The 23,617-nt window shown below is 41.3% G+C and overlaps 1 protein-coding gene across 1 annotated transcript in view; it reads right to left on the bottom strand.

Moving 5' to 3' along the window:
* Positions 1 to 23,617, bottom strand: part of LOC121861435 (agrin-like) — a 92,322-nt gene that overhangs the window by 4,875 nt on the left and 63,830 nt on the right. The window contains exons 13-25 of the mRNA XM_042359157.1: positions 16,185 to 16,322; positions 15,634 to 15,777; positions 14,328 to 14,443; positions 13,270 to 13,399; positions 12,818 to 13,134; positions 12,513 to 12,649; positions 10,482 to 10,589; positions 9,980 to 10,181; positions 7,776 to 7,929; positions 4,412 to 4,519; positions 3,562 to 3,808; positions 1,557 to 1,721; positions 646 to 896 (exon numbers count right to left, since the gene is read on the bottom strand). Coding sequence (XP_042215091.1) covers positions 646 to 896; positions 1,557 to 1,721; positions 3,562 to 3,808; positions 4,412 to 4,519; positions 7,776 to 7,929; positions 9,980 to 10,181; positions 10,482 to 10,589; positions 12,513 to 12,649; positions 12,818 to 13,134; positions 13,270 to 13,399; positions 14,328 to 14,443; positions 15,634 to 15,777; positions 16,185 to 16,322 — 2,217 coding nt within the window. The remainder of the gene's footprint in view (positions 1 to 645; positions 897 to 1,556; positions 1,722 to 3,561; positions 3,809 to 4,411; positions 4,520 to 7,775; positions 7,930 to 9,979; positions 10,182 to 10,481; positions 10,590 to 12,512; positions 12,650 to 12,817; positions 13,135 to 13,269; positions 13,400 to 14,327; positions 14,444 to 15,633; positions 15,778 to 16,184; positions 16,323 to 23,617) is intronic.

Below are 23,617 nucleotides of genomic sequence, written 5' to 3'. Positions count from 1 at the left end.
AAGAGGTGCTCATCTCATTTCATTTCCATACCACAAGAATATATTTATCATCAATTATATCTCTAAAAAGAGTAAATTAACATGCAAAAATCCCTGTGAAAATAGAAATAAAAATGACTTCCTTACCTCTATTAAAACCCTGATATGTCGAAAGATATCAGTGACCAACCAAACAGTTACCTATTGTGATCTCAGACTAGCGTTGGATAGTTTAATTTTTGATGCTTCTTTCTTGTCTTTATCATCGCATACCACTAAACCTTAACACACGGAAGGATAAAAACATGGAGAATAACAGTAAGAATAAGAAGAAAATGCAACTGATGGGAAAAAAAAATAATAAAATGTATAATAATAATAAGCATACCAGGTAGGAGAAGAGAAGACACAAACGGGTGAGATCTCAAGATGTTATTTGAGGCGCAGAACATTTTTTATTGTATTGAGGAAGACATAATGCTCAAAGGAAAAAAATATATAAACGTTGGATAAAGGAGGTGTTTAGAGATATTCCACGAGATAGGAAAAGACCCAAGAAAAAAAAGGGAGGGAGCAGCTAGTTGATGGGTAGAAGAGCACTGTAGAGAGAATCATGCAGAGGTACAGTACATCACCACAACAAACATTACTACAGTGTGTGCTGACTTTTGTGACAGAGTCTGCCCACGAACATGACTGGGCAGCGACACGAGAAGTTGGCGAGAATTGGCACACACAGGCCACCGTTGGCACAAGGGTTGGGGTGGCAGGGAGGGCCTATATACACCGATACGCCCCGTTGCTCCGTCGCCGCCTCCGTCAGCCTGCTGTACACTACGCCGTTCACCAGTAACCTCTGTAGTGCTCCGTCTAGACCCACCAGGATGCCTGACTCTCGATTCACCAAGTACCAGAGTCTGATGTTGGGAGAAAACCACAGTACTCATGACACACTTATGACAACACACCCTGAAGCTGGGATAACACAGCAATAGCCACATGGTGTACCTGACATTACCACAGTGAGTAGCTGAGGTCATACCATGGAACCATACAGGGTAGATGGGATATTACACAATAGTACAGAGTGCAGATGAGATACTGCCACATTCAAACAAATGGTAACTGAACCAATACAAGAGTGCAGCATACCAAAGCAAAGGTCTCACTGGCAGGCAGGGACATTGAGAGGTAATCAAAATCCCCAGCTGTTACTCTCAGGGTGATTACTGTGAGTCTCATAAACAGAATAGTAATGGACCTTCACAATGAGAGACTGATGATTATTTACTTTGAAATAATTTAAAGGAAAAATCAATTAGGAAAATATGTCGAAAATATCTATAGGAAATTTTCACAAAATTAGGATAAGTTTGTAATTTTGAATGTAGATTAGGATATATATATATACATGCAGGAATATTGTTTGTATAACGGAGATATTTTGATTTACTGTACCGTGATAATACACTGAAAGACAAACACTTGTTGGAGGAGGAATTATGAGACTAAGAGAGAGAGAGAGAGAGAGAGAGAGAGAGAGAGGGAGAGAGAGAGAGAGAGAGAGAGAGACTCACCTGAAGCCACCTAGGTAGAGTGGGGTGTTGAGGGTGAGGGTATGTGGGGGTCCTGGGGCGGGGCAGGTGACAGGGGGATGCTCGTCTACCTGTAGCGAGGCTCGACCCCCCTCCCACCACGCCTTCACGCGGTGCCACGCTCCCTCCTGCACCACCTCGGTCGACCTGTAAGGAGAAGGGCGGTTTTTATAGCTGGGGTGGGGGGGAGGGGCGACTCTTAGCTGGAGAGGGGCGACTCTTAGCTGGAGAGGGGCGACTCTTAGCTGGAGAGGGGCGACTCTTAGCTGGAGAGGGGCGACTCTTAGCTGCAGAGGGGCGACTCTTAACTGAGGAGTGAATTCTCTGAGCTGGTCACAGGTATAAGGCCAGGACATAATTGCCAAATCTTGGAACTACATCACATCTTACCACATCACAGTCTATCATACTCAACTCCCAGCAATGTTAATCATCTCTGCCTGTACTGTTCTATACACCCCCTCCCCCACCTACCATTATTACTCGTGTACCACCACCTCCCTCCTGCTAACGTAATAATCGTGATGCAAGATATCCTTCCCAGATCCCTTTACCTATCCACGAGTATATCCTTCCCTCTTAACTCCAGAATGATATTGGTGGTGGTACAGATACTCGTGGTTACCTCTGGTGGCATGAGGTTATTAGGAAGAGGTTTTAGTCAGTCTTGTGTTCTCTGGTGTCTCCTTCATGACTTTAAATCTTGATGTGGTTTTAGTTCTTGTTCGTGTTGATGGTCTTAGTTCAGAGTATCTTATGCTGAGAGACCTCCCACTTTATGATGGTCTTTTGGGATAATTCAGAGGGACTATTATCTAACCTGGGGTGCAGACAGGAAGGAAGAACCGAGAGGGAGGGGTTGGGGGCTGAGTGGGGTTGTGGGTGGTGGGGTTAAGGGGTGTTGGAGAGGTATTCTGAGTGTCTATGTCTCGTGGTTATAAGTTTAAGCTCCTCAATATGCGGCCATTACTGAGGAAAGTTATAGAGGTTTCAGCTGTATGTTGTTATGTGGTGTATGTGGACCTGGTAAGCACTCAATTATTGATAAACACACGTATCATTGATCTTATATTGTGTAATTAAGGGAAATATAGACATTATTGTTGAAACACTACGAAGAATGTTAAAGGTGGGATGCTGGTGTATATCAGGAACACGGGCTGGCGGCTCGCTGCTCTGCACCTAAAACTGAACGGTTGAAAAACAAATAAAAATAAACAAAACGTGAGAAATGTTTCCACGGAGAGAAATGCTGGGAAATATATGTGTGGACACGAGAGAGGGAAGGCATAAAGAGATATCCAGCGTGGTGGAGCTTGAACATTGTAAAGAGTAACACACACACACACACACACTGCAGAGGATATTTCAATGTAAACTGAGCGTGTGATAAGGAAACAAATAGAGGTGTAAAGTGAAGGGTGATTAAGATAACAAATAATTGACAAAAACAGAATGTACTAAAGCAAAAAGGGAAGATGAAAAGTTCCATGAAGACAACAACACCACAACAACGACAACTACAATGACAGTTACAGTAACCAACCACAATAAACACGACAGTCTCTTATTGGTTGACCCGGAAGTCTCAGAAACTTTGTCACCAAGAGCACTTGTGTGAGGTTGAGCTACAACGCTGATATGAACGACAGTTATAACACCATCAACAACAAAAACACCATTGCTCATATTATGCTGATCATACACATCTAAACACAACTCTAGCAACACAACAACATTTGGGTGACGTTGACCAACCCTAAACCAATCAGTAACAAGAATAACCGTAACATAAACATTCACAAACAACAACACTAATAATACAATTTACATGAGGTTCACCATTACCGGGACGAATTCAACAACAACAACAATAATGTGAGCAACAATAACATCAGCAACATCTAAAACATTAATGTGATGTTAAATACATTCAGACCAACAACAATCACAACAACAATAATATCAACATAACAACAATACTCACGTTAGGTTGACCACACCAGGGCCAACATCCAGTCTGAACTGGACGTAGCCGCTGGCGAGGTTGAGGCTGATAAAGTCACCACGATGGGCGGGTCCCTCCGCCTGGTACAGTAACATGCCATGGGGGGCGCGCGCCAGGAACCACAACTCCAACGACACGCCCTCTAACACAGCCTGCAGGCGCGGCAGAGCAAGATACCCACGCCCTTTCAGGTCTGCAACTGGCCACGCTTCCTCTGCGCCCAACTCTGAGCACAGACAGCATAAACATGTGTTAATAAACTACCTTCTGATAGTCTCAAGCTCTATTGTGTTTCTCACCACCTGTAGGAATCCTAGCCAGCACCTTGCTGGGGCCGAGTTACCTGGAAGTAAATTTTATTCTAATAATTTAAATTTCCATCTGCTTCCTGGATCAGTTGTAGTGGCGCTTGACTGAACTACAGGAGTCTGTATGATTATAATCCGCTTGACTGTAAATCCGTTTGGAGGATTTATCACAACATCCAACTGAACTTAGTTTCTTACGTGAGCCTTTTACAGTAATTAATCAAAACGACGACAATATTGAACCTTGTACAGGCTTAGAATTTAAACTGTAGTTAGGCGAGAGCAAGTCGCCGTGTTGTTGCGGGTGCACCGTAACTCTGACCAAAATCTCAATAACTTAAAACTATCGATACTTCAGGTAACGATTTCCCTCCCCCCTCCCCCCACTTTGTTCTTTGCATTGGTAAGTGTTTATATGTTACAAAGTCATTAAAATAAGGCAATTTGTAAAAGACTGAACTTAACATCAAACAATATATGAGGCAGAGGAACAGACGGGTGTTGGAGAGGTAAAAGCTCACCCGAGACGCAGTGGAGGGTGGTAGCTGCTGGGACGCGCTGACAGGTGGTGCCGGGAGGACACTGCAGGCGACGACAACCCTCACTCACCTCCACCTCACACCGGCTGCCTGGTTGGACATGATTGAAGTTGAACATGACGTAAGTATGGCTAGCGAGTGTTCTGGTCCGTGGCACATGATAATTCTTAGTAAAGTACATAACACACACACACACCTGAAGTCATTACAACACTACAGCCCTTCCTCTATCGTAACATATCACAATATTTATTCACGCTAAGAATAACTACATACATTAACAATACATTAACGGGGCGTAAACCTGAGAAACATTAGATTTAAGAGACGGTTTTCCTGTGACCCGGGACAAGATATATGAGTATAGATAGACTGTGCCTTGGGTGTCCGTCTGGGGCTCGCGTCTGTCTGGTGTTTGTCTTGAGGAACCAAATTGGATTCTGAGGAGAAGGATTTTTGTGATGGTTTTTTTTCCCTTATTCGTGCCACCAGGGAAATGTGTATTGCCTCCTCTCCTCCGAAGATTAATTTTATTGATATATATTTTTTTGTGTGATTCTTAATATTTTTCTAATTTCATGGGAGTACAGTTTTTACTCATTGACTTCTAAAATTAATTTCTTTATGTGACTGTATGTCTTTAAAGAAAATACTTACTAGACACAATTTCAAGAGCTGTGTGATGTGTGGCAGTGATGGACTTGAGAGATGCAGGTAACTTGGAATGCGTTTTTCCTTATTAGTTAATTCCAGGAACACTAACAGTTGATGCTGTTAACCAGAGGCATAACAATATTTTCACCCATAAATCCAACTTCTGGTGGATCTACAGGTGATTTAATGAACTAGTGAAAGTTCAGGTCAGCATTATACACACTCACGGATCCCTCATGTTCAGTTCAATTACTGTTTCAGAGTTGTTATTCCCAGTACCCTGAGTTCACAAGTCTGTGGTTTTTAAGTTGTATTTCTTTGTACGTAGAGATGAACAATGATGAGCAAACACATCTCACTTGTTCCTTTAAGCGTAAGCACAAAATGATAGCTTATTAGCGTCAAGATTGCATCGCTATCGACCTTATACAGATACTTTCACTTAGCGACAGGCAAATAATTGAATACATTAAAACGAAACTACATCACATGACGGTCTTTAATGGCTGGCTGTGGTTGGTGTTCTGAAAGTAAACTTGTTCTGTCACAGTGGTCTGCCCTTCCAGCTTCTGTATTACTCTTTTTTATCAATTTTATTACCAATGACAATAGTGAGTTTCATAATACTGTGCTGTCATTATATGGGCATAAAATAGGGACAGATTCTGAGCCTTCCTAGCTGAGAGTAAACACTGGTCTTATATTCCAGCAGTGAGACATTAATGGCTTAGAACTTACGATCATTCACCTGACTCAACACAAAGTTTATACCTAAGATTTCCAATTCCGTTTTCTGGCTCAGTATTGCCACCATTCATCTCTGACCTTAGTGTTAAGCTTCCTGTTGATGTTATCAGACACCTTAAAGACAACTCTTATTGCAAATATCTCCAATATAAAATATATTTCTGAGTCGATGGTGAAAAATAAGGTCAAGTAACCTCATTACACCACCAAAGCGCCTGGTTTATGAGGACATGCTTCCTCCTTGGTGTTATTGAGAAGCAAATGTCTTTAGGTCACAAGTTCCGGGCTCTCGACAAGAGTTATCGTTCCTGGATATCTTAACGAAGTGTTTTCCCAATCAATGTGTGTGTGGCGCTCGGAGGCAAATGAGGTTAGTCCTTGATATGCATCTCTTAGGAGAAATACGTTTCCTGCTTTTATCTCATGGTGATTTTAACTGACATTTGACCTCCTTCTCCCATTCTTAGCTGGTCATAGATCTCACCAGATCACCTGTGAGGGTCACTTGAGAGGGGAAATACCATTTTATGGCAAGGGAAACGAGCAGATAACCTGACCTGAAATGATAAGGAAATGTGGATACAGATGGCGAAATTAATCCGTTCTGTCGATTATGGGTTTACAGGTGTGAATCCCTGACCTGACACCTTGCTGGTTAATGAGACCAGCGTTCGATCTCGTAGAAACTGGATTTATGGTCAAGAGAGTCTTCCTAACACTATAATGATAGTGTATCGTACCATTACGTAAATAAACCTGCGGGTGTGTGGCGAATTCTGCTTACGGTCGTATATTTACTGGACCCCACGAGGTTCCGTCGACCATACAGTGGGGTCTCTTACCTCAAACCTCCATATTGAGAGGCTAACCTGTTGATCAGTGAGTGTCTCTCCTGGCAAAAGAGCATTATAGGGAAGTGTGTAAGCGTGACTCTAATATCTTGTTCATTGTGGCCTGATAGCCAAGGAGAGGCAGTACAAGTTCCCGCGTTCATCCGTCAAGTGTGGTCGGTGGTCTAGGGTGCCCGCCGCCACTGCCCGCCGCCCGCCCGCCACCAAGGGGAACGTGTGGCCGTCTCGTAAATCTTCCTTACAAACACATTTCACGTGGGAACCAAACTTCCATCTGGCTTTTTCACTTTTATCGTTTTATGAAAATTATGCAGTTGACTTTTTGGTTTGCTTTCTCTGTTTCTTCCATCTCATTCTCTTTCCGCTTGTCCGTTATTCTGTACTGTCTCCTATCTCGCTTTCCCAGTATCTGTCTTTGTACCTTTCAATGCACCCTTCTCACCCTCTTCCCTGTCTAGTAGTCTGTATATTTGTCTGCCTTCATCAGTCACTCTGGTAAATCGTGGGAGAGGAAATCCATATTTTGGCAGACATTAACTTAGGTTGATGACATGTGTTAGTGATAGCTTATGGTTCACCGATACTGATACTGGTAATGGTGCTAGTGATGCCGCTGTTACCTGATATTTTTGTGAGGTGATAGTGGTGTTACCTGATACTTACCTTAGCTGATACTTACCCTAGCTGATACTGATGTTACCTGATATTTTAGTTGATGTTCTTCTTAGTTTTCATTTGCTCAGTGGATTCTTGTGGCTATTGATACTTGATCTACACGCTGTTAATGCTAGCTGCTACGTTTGTTACTTGATACTTATGATAGCTGATATTGGTGTCATTTGACGCGTTAATTAGTGCTGGTGTTGACTAGCAGTGGTGATGGTGTTAACTGGTTATAGTTTTATATGATACTGGTGACAGCCGGTTTGAGTGATAGTGTCAGTTGATGTTAACGTTAGTTGGTGTTACTGATAGAGTGGTGTTATTTGTCAACAATGCTGTTAGTCTGATGTTAAATGACTTTGGTGTTATCTGGTGTATTAGGTGGTGTTAGATAACACCGGTGTTAACAGGTGTTGTGCAGACGTACGTACCTGTGTATAAGGTAGGACAGTGGCAGAGGAAGCCGAGGCTGTGTGGCCGTGGGCGGCAGGTGCCCCCGTTGGTGCAGGGGTGGGCGGCACAGGGGGAGGGGCGGCATTCACTCACGTTGTGGGCGTGACCGACGCTCCCGGACCGTCCCCACACCTGTCAGGGCAGAGACAAGGTCATGTGTGAATGTCTTGGGCACAGATAAGATCATCTCATACCCTCTAGACTTCAGCGAAGGGCAGCTGGTCATTCTGTGGTTGGAGGTCATATGACGTCTTAATTTTTGAACCCCAAGGTCTGTAGGGAATGTCATCTATTAGACCTAGCTTCCGATGAAAGGTTATTTGTTACCATGTGGCCTTAGAGATGTTCTTTAGTTACTCCTGAACAGTTAGTTATGACCCAAGTCAGGTCGTCTACTACCCCTTAGATCCCACTAAGTTCATCTCGCAGCTCCTTGACCACATTAAGGATTTTTTTCACAATTCCTTGAGCACAGCAAATAGCGTGTTACCTCTTAACAACAGAAGACTCCTGTGTTTAGTCTCCTTGACAGGCAAGGTCATCGAATTTCTTGCTTTTCACATTTGTTATTAGAATAAATTACACCTATTAAACACAACTATTATGTCAGTAATTCATATAAAAATATTACTGTAGCTCTTATACGCCTATGGCTGCTCGCTCCCCCTCTTCTCTTGTTATTAAGTTCTGCATTAATAGGATTATAAGCTTAACTAATGAATTAGTTCACTTTCTACTTCCCTCAACACATCCACACGTCGGCTACTTTTCCCCTGGCAGAGTATCAGAACTCCCTAGACTGAGGCTTGAGTTCTCTGCGTATTCCCCTAATTACATTCCCCAGTGACTCCATCTTAAAACGTATTATCTCGTCTCTGGTTCAAGGTATCTCTCATTCATAAGCTCTTCCTCGTTCTTCGTCTACATCACCGCTCCTTCATTATTCTAAAATTTCACATTTCTACATTCCATCAACACTACAAAAACAAACTCTCTGTTATGAGTATCAGGTTTGGTATATTTCAGAGTAGCAGGTCAGTCTGGTTTACTCATTCCTCTTACCACTAATCATGACCTAAGAACAGTAGAACCTTATGGAACTCGTAAATTAGTCCACCCCCACACCCTTGAGAAACATACCTTACACGGGCTTACTCCAGCTGTTTACTTAAGTCTTAACACCATCAAAATCTCTCTTCAGTCTTAAAATTCCATAACTTGCCATTATTCATTAAAATCTCGTATTATTTAACACTCCAACAGAATTAACTTGATGGGATTCGTGATTTCTCTTGAACTCTCGGGAAGCTCACCAATAAAACATCCTGGTGCACCATAAAATTTACATATTTATCTTACTTAACTCTTACGGATCATCTGCTTTCCATCTATGATTTGATCTGTCATTAAGCCACAGGACATGAGATATGTATAAACTGTGGAAACGTAACCTCACTCACAACACTTGATATACTAAATTACGTAAATTTAGTAAAAGTCTACGGTCACCTTTGCCAGCAGAAGGTATCATCGCTCAAAACTTCAGTCTTAATACACAGAATACCAGTGGTAGTAAATTTCTCTGGTTCTGGGCTAAAAGTTTTTATCATACTCCTCACTTCTTATCTCCAATTCACTTTGATCTCAGTGCCGTAACTCCACCCAAACAAACTTCAGCTTTACCCACTACTTCTCCCCTATCACAACATAATTCAGAAGATCCTCAGGGTTTAGTATACCTTCGAACTCTCCAAAAATGTTGCTAAAGAACTTGGCTTCTCTCCATATTGCTTCTTATCTCTCTTCTTCTCAACAAAACCCATGTCCATCTTCTCGTGAAAAAGTTCTCTCACATTTTTAGTATCACAATCCTTCTAGATTTACTTGGTGAGTCATCCCCACAATTCTTTGATCCCAGTCGCTCTACTCGTAACTGTACTTAATATTGTTCTTCACGTTGTAGAACACCTTATACCTATTCTGCGCCATCTCATCCATTGTTACCAGCACCCAGCCAATACCACATCATTAGCGATATAATGAAAAATAGCGCCAGTACAAGCGATCAGCAGCACCTAGCGTTCATTTCACCTTGTTGATACAATAATGGAAGGTACGCCAGGCAAATGGTAGGTTGCTTTTCGCCCGCAGTGGCGCTGTTGTGATAGGAGAAGATACTCACCAGGTCGAGGGCTCGCTGGCCGACCTTAAGGGAGTGGACGCACCCGGTGAAGCCCTTGGCCACGCCCAGGTTTTCGAGCACCTGTGGCGTCAGGCTGGGCACGCCCCCCACATACAGCGGGGCGTGAATGTCAAGGGCGTGATGTACGCCGTCTGACCGCACGGACACCTTCTCTCCCACGTCCATTTGTAGAAGTGCGTCTCTGTAGGATACAACCCAAGGCATTATATCTTAAAACACATACACACAAAAAAACACAACACACACACACACACACACACCCTTATGAGGAACTGTTACCTAAGGGCTCAGTTAGGACGTTTTATTGGAGGGACATATCATTACTATGGCGATGTGTATTTGAGAAGAGACAGACAGACACACACAAGTCACGAAATGAAAACAAATAATGTAAGGAAAGGTCATCATAGTGAGGTCAGGTCAAAGAAGTGTTCTTAAGCCACCAAAGAGTAACATAAGGTCAAGAAGGAACGATACTGACCTATTGTATGTCCTGACGCTGGCCTGAGTCTTCGTGAAGAGGTCAACTGGCGCCGGTGACCTGACGGTGATCTGTCCGTTGCCCAGATCAAGACGAACCTCCAAATATCTGCCAATAGAGAAGTGTGTTTATCATTACCTATCGTTGATGGGTTAATGGTGATCTGTCTCATCATATCACCTGAACGAAACAATGTATTGGTGACCTCAAGGAACCCAGTTAATAAGGTTAATGCTTTAGTCATGTTTGATCTTACTAATTTATTTTTATCTCGATTATTTATATATTATTTTTGACCTAATATATGGAATTTGAAGTAAGGTATTTAAAGTTATCTGGTGTGAGACATAGATTCTGACAACTAAAGAAATGTCAAAGTGGCTTCAAGTTGCCTAAAAAAAACTATTATACTTTATATGTGGTGTTATGGTTAGCGTGTGGAGAGAGAGCTGTGAGAACAAGGTTATGTGTCGAGTTTGTGTGGAGGAAAAACTGCGTGACAGACTGGTAAAAGAGATTGTCCTCTTGAAGCGTAACTGTGCAAGAAAAAAACATAGGGATAAAAGAGGTGTGCAAAGTGTTGTAAGAAGAAAGTTAGAAAATGTAAGAACGTAAAGAGTGTTGAAGTAGAGGAAGGAGGGAGGGTCGGATCGCTGAGGGGCAGGTGAGGGAGCGAGGTGAGGATCAAGGAAACGAGGAAGGTGAGTGGAAGAGTGGTGAAGTGAGCAACGCGAGAGTAAAGTTAGTCGAGGGGGGAAAAGATGCTTCTTGAATACAACAAACAGTGTGAAGTGTTAAACGAGAAGAAGGAGGTCCTGGTTGTCTCGGATTCTTGTCAGATCTTGTGTCTGGGAAGTTTTATACAAGTGAGGTCGGTAAAAGAGAGAGTGAACGTGTGTTTACCAAAAGCTGCAGCGTCCACAACCGAGAGAAACTTTGTGACTTGATAGGCTAGCTAGACGAGCACTGAGGATACTGCTGTTGTTGTTTGTTGGGACCGAGGGATGTAAGGAAGGGGAAAGCTGAGGATATGATAAAGAAATACTAAAGATCTCCTCAGGAAGAATAAGGGGAAAAATCCTCGTTGGTGTGGCCGAAGGGTTTTGCTGAGGATGAATGGGTCTCGCGAGTTTTTAGTCTAGATGAAAGAATTAGGAAGGAGTACAAGGGAAATGGGATTAAGTTTATGGATCATTGTGACCATTTATTTTTTATTCTTTGTAGGGTGAAGAGCTCCCCGTGATGGACGGACTTCATTGTGGTAACAGAGCTTTGGAAAAATATACCTGTTTCTCGTTTTTTTTTTGTGATATGAGTATAAAAGAACGGGAAAGGAAACACAATGTGGGGAAGAGAAGGGGAAGGGGGAGTCTTTCTGAGAGCTACCGATGGATTAGAGTCATCATATAAAAATTAAGACGAGAAGAAGTAGGAAAGAAATCTTGAAGTGATGAAGGACTGCAGTGTGTTTCTTACCAATACCACACAGGAGGACTTAGTTATAATAGAAAAATCACAAAGAAAAAGGATACAGCAGAAAACTCTCCTCAGGGGTTGGCTAGATGAGGAAGAGTTAGTGCCCTCAGTGATGTTATTAAAAGAGCAGTACAAAATATATAAGAGGATTGGTAAAGACAGCCCGAAAACGCTTGGAGTCGAGGGCCGGGATCACCAACCCTCAGACATGACCCCCATGATTCTTCGGGCATGAATATTAGTTTTTGTGAAGTCTTTAAAAAACACGTTGTTGGAGTTAGGTATATAGTGATGGGAGGGAGTGGTGGAGGTCGGTAGTGGTGGGGAGGGAGTGGTGGAGGTAGGTAGTGGTGGGGAGGGAGTGGTGGAGGTAGGTAGTGGTGGAGGTAGGGAGTGGTGGAGGTAGGGAGTGGTGGAGGTAAGTAATGGTGGGGAGGGAGAGGTGGAGGTAGATAGTGGTGGGGAGGTAGTGGTGGAGGTGAGTATTGGTGGGGAGGGAGAGGTGGAGGTAGATAGTGGTAGGGAGGTAGTGGTAACAAGGGTAGAGTAACGTACCCGCCGTTAAGGACTAGCGCCAGGAAGTCGCCAACTCCTCCCAGGTTTTGTTGGATGTACAGCAACACTCCGTCTCGCTCGTGCGCTACGAATTCCACCTCCAGCTGCACCTTCGTCGGTACTGACCACGGCATCAACTGTATTATAGTCAAACGTCATTAATTAAGAAATGATCCCAGGAAAATAATAGTTTATTTAGAAGAAATTGGGATCTGTGTCGAGCATTACGTAAAGGCTTGTAATAAAAGAGTAAATTATTTGTTTAAAATTATGTAATGGAAGACACAGGGGGGGGGGGGGATCACCTGTATATAGGAGGTGCCCGTGAAGGCTGGCACTTTATAGGGTTGTTTGGTGGCTGCTGAGAGCGGGTAGATGTGGCCTTGTTCCTCCGAGTCCAGTGCCGTCTTGGGTGTCACAACGTGTGTCGGCGACTCAACGATCATATTGATGGAGTGAGAGGGGTTGGCAGAGTGAGCGCGGGTGAAGTGGGCGGCGTCTATGTGTCTGCGAGTAGCGAGGGCGTGGTGTTCAGTGAGGCCCCTCCCTGGCCACGCCCATTCCTCAGTGCCCCATCCGTCCTCGGCGGTGGACCGACGTACAGGAGCGTCCGTCCAAGACTCTAACAACAGTGACAAGATCAGACTGTTATAGTGCTTGGAATCAATTATTATTATGCAATGTTTTTTTTTTTATTCCCCAGACTAGCATCACATATTACTACTTGAGTACATCAGCCACGGCAGCGTTGTCTCACCAGTACATGACCCGAAGGCCACGACCACGATGTCCGCCTGCTGGACGCACGACTGGTGCTTCAGTTCACACTCGGAGGCATACGTCACCCTGTCCGACCCACACACTGCCAGCTTTCCGCCCACGCCACTCTGTACGCCCACAGAGAGAGAAAGTGAGAGATATCAGCGAGTGAGAAGTTCTATTAAAGTACACATCAAGGAACTCGGTGAAGCCAAACTATCATGAGGACCAGAGAACAAGGGTGAAGCCTGCACAACCAACACCAGTTGTTTCTATGAATCATCAACAAAATTCAATAATCATGATAATCCCTGATGTAATGATCTAGTCATGCGTCAAGGATTAAACTCTACTCTTCCTGTCATCTAGACTAACTCTCTCCTGCCGGATAAACTTACACAGTAAATAATATGGTTAGATGCCATGTGAGTCTCAACTGTCATAGGAGGTTAATAATAGTTACGCCCATTAGGACTGATTCCGATGAGAAATTGATACTAACCACAATGGGTAAGTTAGGTTGGGGCTAATTAAGTCTGTTACCTATTTCACCAAACATAAACAAAAATATGAACTGCCAATTAACGTTACAAACTATATAAACACTTTGAGGGATAATATATTAATCTCTGTAAGTAAAACAATAAAGAGATTTAAGTAAGTTCGGGCAATTATATCAGAGGCGCTTGTAGTGTTCAACATTAGTCAATGTATTATGACGAGGAATGTAAAATTAATCATGCAAAACGTAGATGAAAAACACTGATGAAAGATGTGGGTTATTGGGAGATAGTGGTGGGTTAGAGAGAGATATTGGTGGGTTAGAGGGAGATAGTGGTGGGTTAGAGGGAGATAGTGGTGGGTTATTGGGAGATAGTGGTGGGTTATTGGGAGATAGTGGTGGGTTAGAGGGAGATAGTGGTGGGTTAGAGGGAGATAGTGGTGGGTTATTGGGAGATAGTGGTGGGTTAGTGGGAGATAGTGGTGGGTTAGAGGGAGATAGTGGTGGGTTATTGGGAGATAGTGGTGGGTTAGAGGGAGATAGTGGTGGGTTACCGGTAAACAGTGGTGGATGCAGACGCAGGTAGCGGCTCCGGCGTCCTCAGAACAGCGACCCCCGAAGTTGCACTGGAGGAGGTCACAGGTGGTGGCCTGGGGCACGAGCAGGTCCTCTGGCGGGGTAGTGAAGGCAACTTACAATACACCCAGGATCTCTACCCCAGGTTAATATAAACTAAATTCAACTTGGTACTACAGGTGTCAAATTACTGGAAGACAGGTGTGAAGTTCCTCAGGTGTGTTAATAATTGCAATCAAGAATTTGGTAGAGTTAAATACACAGAGTTAAGGATGCAGAAGATTCCCTTAACAAAGAACAAACATTACGCCAAATTAATGTGACTGTTGCCATTATCATCTGGGGTGACACTCACGCCTTTATGTAAATAGTCATTCTCCCTGAGATCTGCCGAGTGTGGAAATAAGATTAAAATTCAAGTAAAATGCAAATTCAGACGTCGCTTAAAACAGAGAGCCTCAAGAAACACGCACCCTATCTGGTAACCTTTATATCAAGGTGTGTTTTATGTTTACAAAGAGCTATAGATTAACGCCAATGAGGAAGGTGAAAACTCAGTATAATTGTTACTTGTTAAATCCTTTTATTATTTTTTTCCTTTAAAATATATATAATTAGACGTAGCACGCAAAAAGCACATACAAAGTTTTTAATCTAATTTATATGTAAATCATGTTCCCGTTTTAACATAGGTTAAACCACGTTTCGCTTACTTAGTCTTCCGCTAACGTTTGTACATTAATTACAGAGATTAAACACCTGAGTTGAAATGAAACAGTTTATTTCACAAGAAATTTTCAGATACACGTTATATATTAATTGTTGAAATATGTGATATAACCTACACACACACACACACACACACACACACACACACACACACACACACACACACACCGTCAGTCCTCACCACACCACTACCCACCATCATCACACTCCCAGACTGACACCATTACATCAACACCACTAGTATCACAACGCTACCAGACTATCACCACTACCGCGCTACTTTCACCTCACCACTATTACCGTACTACCATCACCACCAACACCACACTACCATCACCACCACTATACCTTCACAAATACTGTACACCTTCACCATTACGAACTAAACCATCATCACCACTTCATTATCACCACTATAACACCACTGCACTTTTACCATCACTGTACCACTACACCCATGCCACCACTACCACCATTACACTCATACAACCACTACCACCACTACTACACTCATACCACCACTACCACCACCATCACCACTATACTATTACTCACCATAGATGCATCCTTCTAGACGGAGAACCTGGCCTCGAGGACACAGCGTACAGCGGTGGCCCGTCACCCCAGTCTTACACACACACTCCCCCGTCATCTGCATACAGTCGGACCTGAGTGACCCGAACAGCGAGCACCCACAAGCTGCAGGAACACCTCGCCGGATGGATGAGTTAATCTCAATTATTTAGTCAACTAAGTTATAACCTATCATTATAAGAACATTGTTAACGCGTTGATTTTATTTTATCAAGTACAGGATGTCATAAGGACCTCAAGAGATGAATTGTATCTAGGTGTTTATAAACTTCTCAATCTGTAACACATTAACTAGATCGTAGTTATATATTAAGATAAAGTTAAGATATTAATCACTTGGTACGGGGTTACCTCTCTGTTGAATAAAATCATCTAACGTTATATAGTCAAAATACTCGAGTGGCGTCCCCGTAGTGAAGGGGTTAAATGTTTATTGCAGTACGACTTTTGCACTAAGATGTTGATGATGATAATCTATGGTTATTTATTAGTAATTACGATACTTTACTCACGTGTGCAGCCGATGGCGCCGTCAGACACCCTGTGGAGGCCAAAGTAACCCGGGAGGCAGCGGTCACAGTTCTTGCCACCTACTCCCGGGCGACACTCACACACACCCGTCACAGCATCGCACGCCTCCCTCACTGACCCTGAGCATACACGTGCACAGTGTTTTGATAATGTATCCCACACATTGAAATTGATTACATTTTCAGTACGATAAAAAATGGGAGAGGGGGGGGGGTAGTGATGTACTCCAAAGAATGTTTACTACCACAGAGAAGAACCACTAGTGAGACAAATCACGTTAAGGAGTTAAGAAATAAACCATTGTCTAGGATCAGTATAATGATGGACACTGCTGCCTTATAGGAAACTTATTTACCCTGTACTAGACGCAGCTGCAGCACGACACTGCGTCAGGCAACTATTAGCTACAGCAGATTACGAAGAAATATCTTTAATTATGTTATAGAAGTATCAAGATAAGGTGTTCATTCAGTATTTCCTTATACTTGTAAATGAAGCTTGAGAAATAGTTAGTTACTTCTAGACGAGATAGTTTACTTCCACCCCATCCTCCCCCCGATCACCCTTAATCCCCATCCTCTTCAACTTCAATCACTTCCTCCCCACCTCTATCACCTTATTTTCCATTATCCTCACCTCCTTCCCCATCTCTCTTACCCTCTTAGCCACCTCACTCACCCTCTTCCCCACCACCCTCACCTTCCTCCCCACCATCATCCCCTCCTTCTCCACTTCTGTCACCTTCCTTCCACCACCTCCACCGCCATGTCATTTATACCGTGCTTCCTAATACACGTATACATGAAACACCAAGTTCTTGAAAAAATAAGTCTGACTTGTCGTCTCCTCCTATGAATTTACCTACAGTCTATATAACACATTAGTACAGCACTGAAGTGAATCATAAACACATAAGAATAATGTTATAGTTTATATATTATGTTGGTAGTTCTGCTTGGTGGATGTCGGCGAAAGCATTGGTATAAAAATATGTTTTCTTTTGTCATTTGTTAGCGATACATTACGATTTAATATAGTTGTGTTTTATTCCATTATGTGTTTTGTTTTTGTTTTATTCATTAAGTAAATTGAGTTATACAAAATAAGAACCAAATTCTCAAAGTTTCTTCACAGTTGAATGATGGTTTGAGACAGAGGACAGAGTTTGGAAGTGTTGTTTCAGAGGTTCATGACCAGTGGTGATATGTGTTCGTTACAGTGAACTCATTCATATGAAGTAATGGCCTTTATGATTGTAAGAGTAAAAAGGTTTTTTATGTGCCTAGAATAATTTTAGTTGAAATATATAAATTAATTACATGGGTTTTATAGCAGGGAATCTAGTATTTCGTAAATTCAAAGAGAGAGGTACAATTGCAGTCTTTTCACAGTGATGAGACAGGTTTATTCAGTCCCGTGAAGCTCCGACACCTACTTGCAGATGTTTTATGAATCAGTGTCATGAACGACGACGGTCAGCTGACTCTGCTCAGTTTGCTTACCAGTGTTGCCGTGCTAAGAAGTCTCACAGTGAAAGTGTTATAAAATGACATCGTTGGCGAGGGAAAATTTAATAAGGAGGTAAGTGGTGGTTAACACGGGTTTATTTGTTAGGATAATGTGTTAAATATGAGGTTGTACAGTAGGCTATACGGTGAGATGTATTGTAGTTGTTGTGAGCAGGAGTTGACTCGCCCTATAACACAAGCAACTGTTAAAATTTTATAACATTGCCTTGTTCCCCTTCATTAAAAACTCTTACCAATCACTCCATGAAAAATGCAAATAACATTTCGCATTTCGCAAGAACGAGGCAGAATACATAGATATTTTGTTTTATAATTGAATGGGAAATAAGCAAATACCTTTCTGGTGTGTTTACAAAATGGCGTCTCAGTCCACCCGCTGGCAGTGAAAATATCAGAAAGGACTGTAGATGTTTCTTTACAATAGGTAAAATGGTTTTAAATACGATTCGAACATCATCTTATTTAGAAATAATGCTTCAATTGAGTATTTGATCTCGGGGGCAGATCCAGGATATTATTAGGGGGTCGAATTTTGAGTGAATGGAAATAAAGTCAAGGCAAAAAAAGAAAAATGACGAGGAAAACATTAATATTTTATTACAATACTATAAATAAGCAAATTATAAACTCAGAGCATTTTAAGGTGGTTGTTAATTGACAATTAATGATTTCCACCGATTGACAATACATCTTGGCTTTATAGGTACAGTATGTAAAAACCATAAACAACAGAAAATGATGAAACAAAGTTTGTCACCATACTAATCCGACATCAACCACTGAATCTTTTTGACGCATTTCCATCACAATTTCGTGTTGTGAGTGACATGCTTGGTATACATGAACCCATTGTAGCAGCTATTGAACTGTACTTATTGTTGTCAATGGTTCCCATAGCGGTAGGCGTAAATAAAATGTATGGATATTAGGCAAGGTTAGGTCATTTGCGAGGAAAACGTCATCGAAGAAGTGTCTTGGAACTGTCTAAAGTATCGATTGCAAAGATAAAATTCCTAAGATTCCCGTGTTGTAGTAAAGTAAAAATGGTAATTATTGAAGACTGACCTGCGGCCGATTTTTCATAGAAAAATATTATAAAAACGCCGAATTTTCACTGTGTTTTATGGTGGACACTGTTGTAGGTTGTGAAAATGTGTTAAAAAGTGGTTATTTCTAAGTTAAACCTAACCTAACCTTAGTTAATATGAAGAAAAAAAAACAAGGAGCACAAGTGTTGTTCGAAGACTTCACCAACCTAACCAAACAAACCTACCTAACCTGACCTAACTTCGGAGCACCCCCAGCCCCCCCCCCTCTCATGGTTAATATTACATAACAATCGGTTCATTTGGATTAAATTAAAGCCTTTTAGCTAAAAATGATAATTGAAACCTGACAGTGGGCAGGACTGAGGAGAAATCAAGCGTATGAGGACATGCTAGTCTTAGAGAATATGTAGAAGAAGTATTATTCTGATTGAATGAATAAGAATCACAACACCGGAAAATTTTCTATGTAGGTTTGTTCGTGAACTCCTTTTTGGTGTTCTGACCATTATAACTTGTACTTCGCTGTATCAAGTTATATCGAGGAACTGTACTGATCCTTGTCGAGGGATGGAAGTATTCACCATCTCTTGTTACTGTTTATTGAATTTTGATTAAAATATCAATACAGTTGTATATAATTAGATTTTTATTAATTTTTGGTTTTAGCTAAAATAATTTCTATATCATGGTTGCTCCTGTTAGTTGAAGAGTACAATTATTGGTAAATGTTACGGAGAGAGTTGCCACCTTAGTTATTTATTAAGCAATATTATTTTGGGGGGGCATAATCCTTTTTGACACATTTGTTGTAATTCGTAGATGCTTATCTAATAGGAGAGAAAGAAAATATGTAGAAATGGGAAATATATCCAGTTTTCTTTTAGGACTTTATGATCCCTCAGGTAGGCCGATGGCTTAAAACACTAATGATGACAGACAACAACAAACCAACTAGATCCAATTCAATGATCTTTATGAGGTACAGTATCACACGGGGCAAAATTTCAGGTGCCCTCAGTTCTTGCATCTCCGTTCCCGGTCAAAAAATGAATTTTCAATTGTAATCTCCGATGTAGCTGTTTGCGTATTTCCGTCGCTCGGAAGAAAACATTAAATGCTGGGTTGTTCAAAAGTTCTGTTGTTTTAAGATTTTCTTGATGTACTGTACAGTGGATGTATGAAATGATCCTACAACACACTACATTCATGTTGGCCGCGCTCAGTTTTTGTAAGCAAAAGTTAAATAACTTTATCTGCACTTTTAATTTGTATGTAGAAAAACTTCTAATTACAATATATTTGCATTAAAATTACTTATAATTAATTTAATAAAACCAATGCCTTTCAATTATAAATAGTATAGAACCTCATTTGGACCTGAATTACAGTCAAAAGCTTCCCGAGAACTCTTGTACTTTCTGTTTTCTTCAGTTCTCAGTTTTCTTGTGGATGAAAAGATAGTCATTATTTAATCCTTTCCCACCTAATAAGTATTTTTACTTTAAAACAAATATATGTTTGTGATCCTCCCCATGTACAGGGTGTTTCAGCAAAGGGTACATTAAATTGGAGGATGAAACCCTTGGATAATTCTAAACCACAATGTCTCTATGGTAAAATGTCAGATTCTGCATATGCCCACGTGTTGGTGACAGGTGGGAGCAAATTAAACATAGCCCAGGCATTCTGGAACGTGTCAGACAATCAATGGTATGACGTGTACAGGCCTGCATTAAGGCAGAAGGGGGCAACTTTGATCATTTCCATTAGGTTGTAACAAAGAGGGGTCACACTGTAGAGATCTGTGAATAAATGATTAGAAAAACCTTCAAATTCACTCTCATTAATACAATATCTTAAATGTATTGTAACATGGAAACTAAGCAGAATCTGACATTTTACCATGGAGACATTGTGGTTTAAATTTATCCAAGGATTTTATCCTCCAACTTAATGTACTCTTTGCTGAAACACCCTGTAGTATTACCTGGTATAAGTGGCGAGTTTTTCCTTAATCTCTACAAACATTTTATTGGAGTAAAGGAGGATGGAAAATTAATCTGATCGCGTTTCGGTTTTTTTCCAGGAAAGTGAAAGTTACCAGTTCCTCGAGGGACCGTGATGTACCATAACACTTCACATTACAGGTATGTCCAAGTCAGTTTTATATATCGGTCATCGTTGTTTTTGCACTTGGTCAGGGGTATTGCGTCTCAGCTAACTGAGTAAGTCGCCGCTACCTCCGTGTAGAGCAACAGTGTAGATGAGAGAATGTCGTTAGCTCCCGATGCTCATTTTAGGTACAGTTGCCAGAACTTTTACTGACAACTGTACATACACTCCGGTGATAACCTATGTGACTTAATCACCAGGGGAATATCTGCTGTGGATTTGGGGACTTATTCGTTGTGCTGGGAGGTCCTTCATGGTTCCGCACTCAAAAGTATTTCAACACAGTGAGATAGAGGACTCGATGTTGTTTAGTGTTGCTTACAATGGCGTGTCGACGGTCGTATAACCTGTGAAGCAAATATTATATGCACTGGGATCGATATGGTAGTTTTAGTAAGGCTTTACGTGTGATGATATGGATCTTAAAGGACGTAGCTAATAACCGCTGGGATAAACTCATACAAATTAATTAACCACATCCTAATAAGCTTTCTGACTAAATGAAATGTTTTGTCAGGCTACACGTACTGCAGGAGACTCCACGTGACTACAAAGTCTCGCTTACGGAGTCTGTTCAGTATAAAAATCCACTAGCAGCTCTGTTGTTCTTGTAATTCCTATTACATAAAAAGCTTTTGACAAAGTAAAGAACAACAAACTTTTCACAGTGGCCTAACTTTTGTAGTTTACCTTTTAGTCGCCGGATATTCAGAGGTAACGATTTTTTTTATGTTTTTACTAAACTAGCTAAAACTTGCAACCGGTATTTTTCACCTGTTTCTTCCCAGCAAATGGGGTAAGGGTAAGTACACAAAGAAAGCAGGTTACTAGTTTGTTGGTTTCCAGGGCCGACCAGAGCCGGCAGTCAGCGCTGGTAGGCGGACGCAGAGAACGCGGGTTTATCTGCGAGTTATGATCCAGTTGTCTTACAGTAAAGATGTCGAGCTCTTCGTCTGACAAAGATTTTCTTTTGCTCGATAGTGCTGATGTAAAAATCAGGAGTAGAGAAAATTACGGGGGCTGGGGAGTGCAGGGGGTAGGGGGTCTGGGTGGGTGTGATTAATTAATTTCCAATGCACAACGAGATAGTTGATACGAACATATACAAGGAATTACTCCATTAATTATAATCATGGTTTGTTAGTGTAAATGTATGAATTGTAAATCGTTTCTGTGATATGTGGTCGTTGTGATGAGGAGCTGTGCTCCATACTTTGTAAAAATCTGAGCTAAATAAATCTATCTGTCTGTATATGATGTGAGACAGACGCGTCTGGATTCTCAGAGGTTTGCCTGAGGAATATTTCCAGTAACTAAAGATGTAACCATGCATCTAACGGAAAGACAAAAAGGACATAAAAAATAACATAAAAGTTACCCCGAGACTATGACTTAACCTTAAACGTTCACTCGGCACCGGTTAGGAGGTCAAATTAATCTACAGGAACATTACAAAGATTCTGGCTGTAGTTAATTTTTGTCTGTACCTAATTTTTGTTCCATGACATGTGATTAACGAGTGTATTTATATAAGGTAAAGTGTCAGTTTAATTTTGATATTATATATGAAGGTTATTTCTGCGCTCTAACTTGCGTCAAGGGACCAACTGCATTCTAACACTTTCAAGTACCAGAAAAAATAATCGTATAAACGTCTTAGACTCTTGACCATAAACCTTGTCACCCCTGCCCCCGCCATCACACGGCGATTGGTTCATTACAGCCTAGTTATTGTCTCTTAATTGTCTATCTTACGAAGTTGTATATATTCCTGGAATCTTATAAGAAAAACAAACAAACTTTATTTCCGTTGAATAATAATAATAATAATAATAATAATAATAATAATAATAATAATAATATTTATAATAATAATAATAATAATAATAATAATAATAATAATAACACTTTACGTTTCTGAAGTCTTGTAATAAAATATGAAATATATGAAAAAACAACAACATTTCCCTCCCCCACCCTCCCTTCCCCCCTTCCATGGGTGAATTAAGAAAATTGTTGACACTGAAAAGTTTTAATGGCATATTTTTCGTTCTATTTAATGCGGGGTTCTCCTGTTGAAGTTAAAGTCAACCTATTCAGAGGTTAAACCACATGACTCTGATGACAGGAGTTTATATTCTTTATCGTTCTTTTTTGTGTACGTTAAATTCGGGTACAGTTCAGACCTAAAACTTTGTAGGTTAAAAGTAGAGTTTGTGTTTTATATGTAAAATTGGCTTAAATAATCACGATTCAAATTATAATTTGAATCGTGATTATTTAAGCCAATTTTAGGTTTGTAAGTATGCTCTATATTGATAATTATCAATATAGAGCATACTTACAAACCTAACCTAACCCAACCCAACCCAACCCAACCCAACCCAACCCAAGCTAAGCTAAGCTAAGCTAACAGCGGGTGTAGAACGGTCTGTATCACTTCTCTCGCTGAGGCCATCGTCGACACCTGACACAAACAAATGATTCTTCAGAAAAAGTTTATTTGTCAGCCTGGGAGACATTCTTTCTGAGTTAAGATAAACATTATTGTGAGATGGGGTGGTGGTGGTGGTGGGGGGGGGGGAGGGCTTCGTTAATAGCCCTCTGAGCGCCATTCCCCACTGTTGAGCGCGAGTGAGGGATCTTTTTTTTATGAACCTTTTT

Source organism: Homarus americanus, unplaced genomic scaffold (genome assembly GCF_018991925.1).
Source record: "Homarus americanus isolate GMGI-L3 unplaced genomic scaffold, GMGI_Hamer_2.0 scaffold24260, whole genome shotgun sequence".
Classification (NCBI taxonomy): domain Eukaryota; kingdom Metazoa; phylum Arthropoda; class Malacostraca; order Decapoda; family Nephropidae; genus Homarus; species Homarus americanus.
This window is presented reverse-complemented; position numbering and strand designations above follow the sequence as displayed.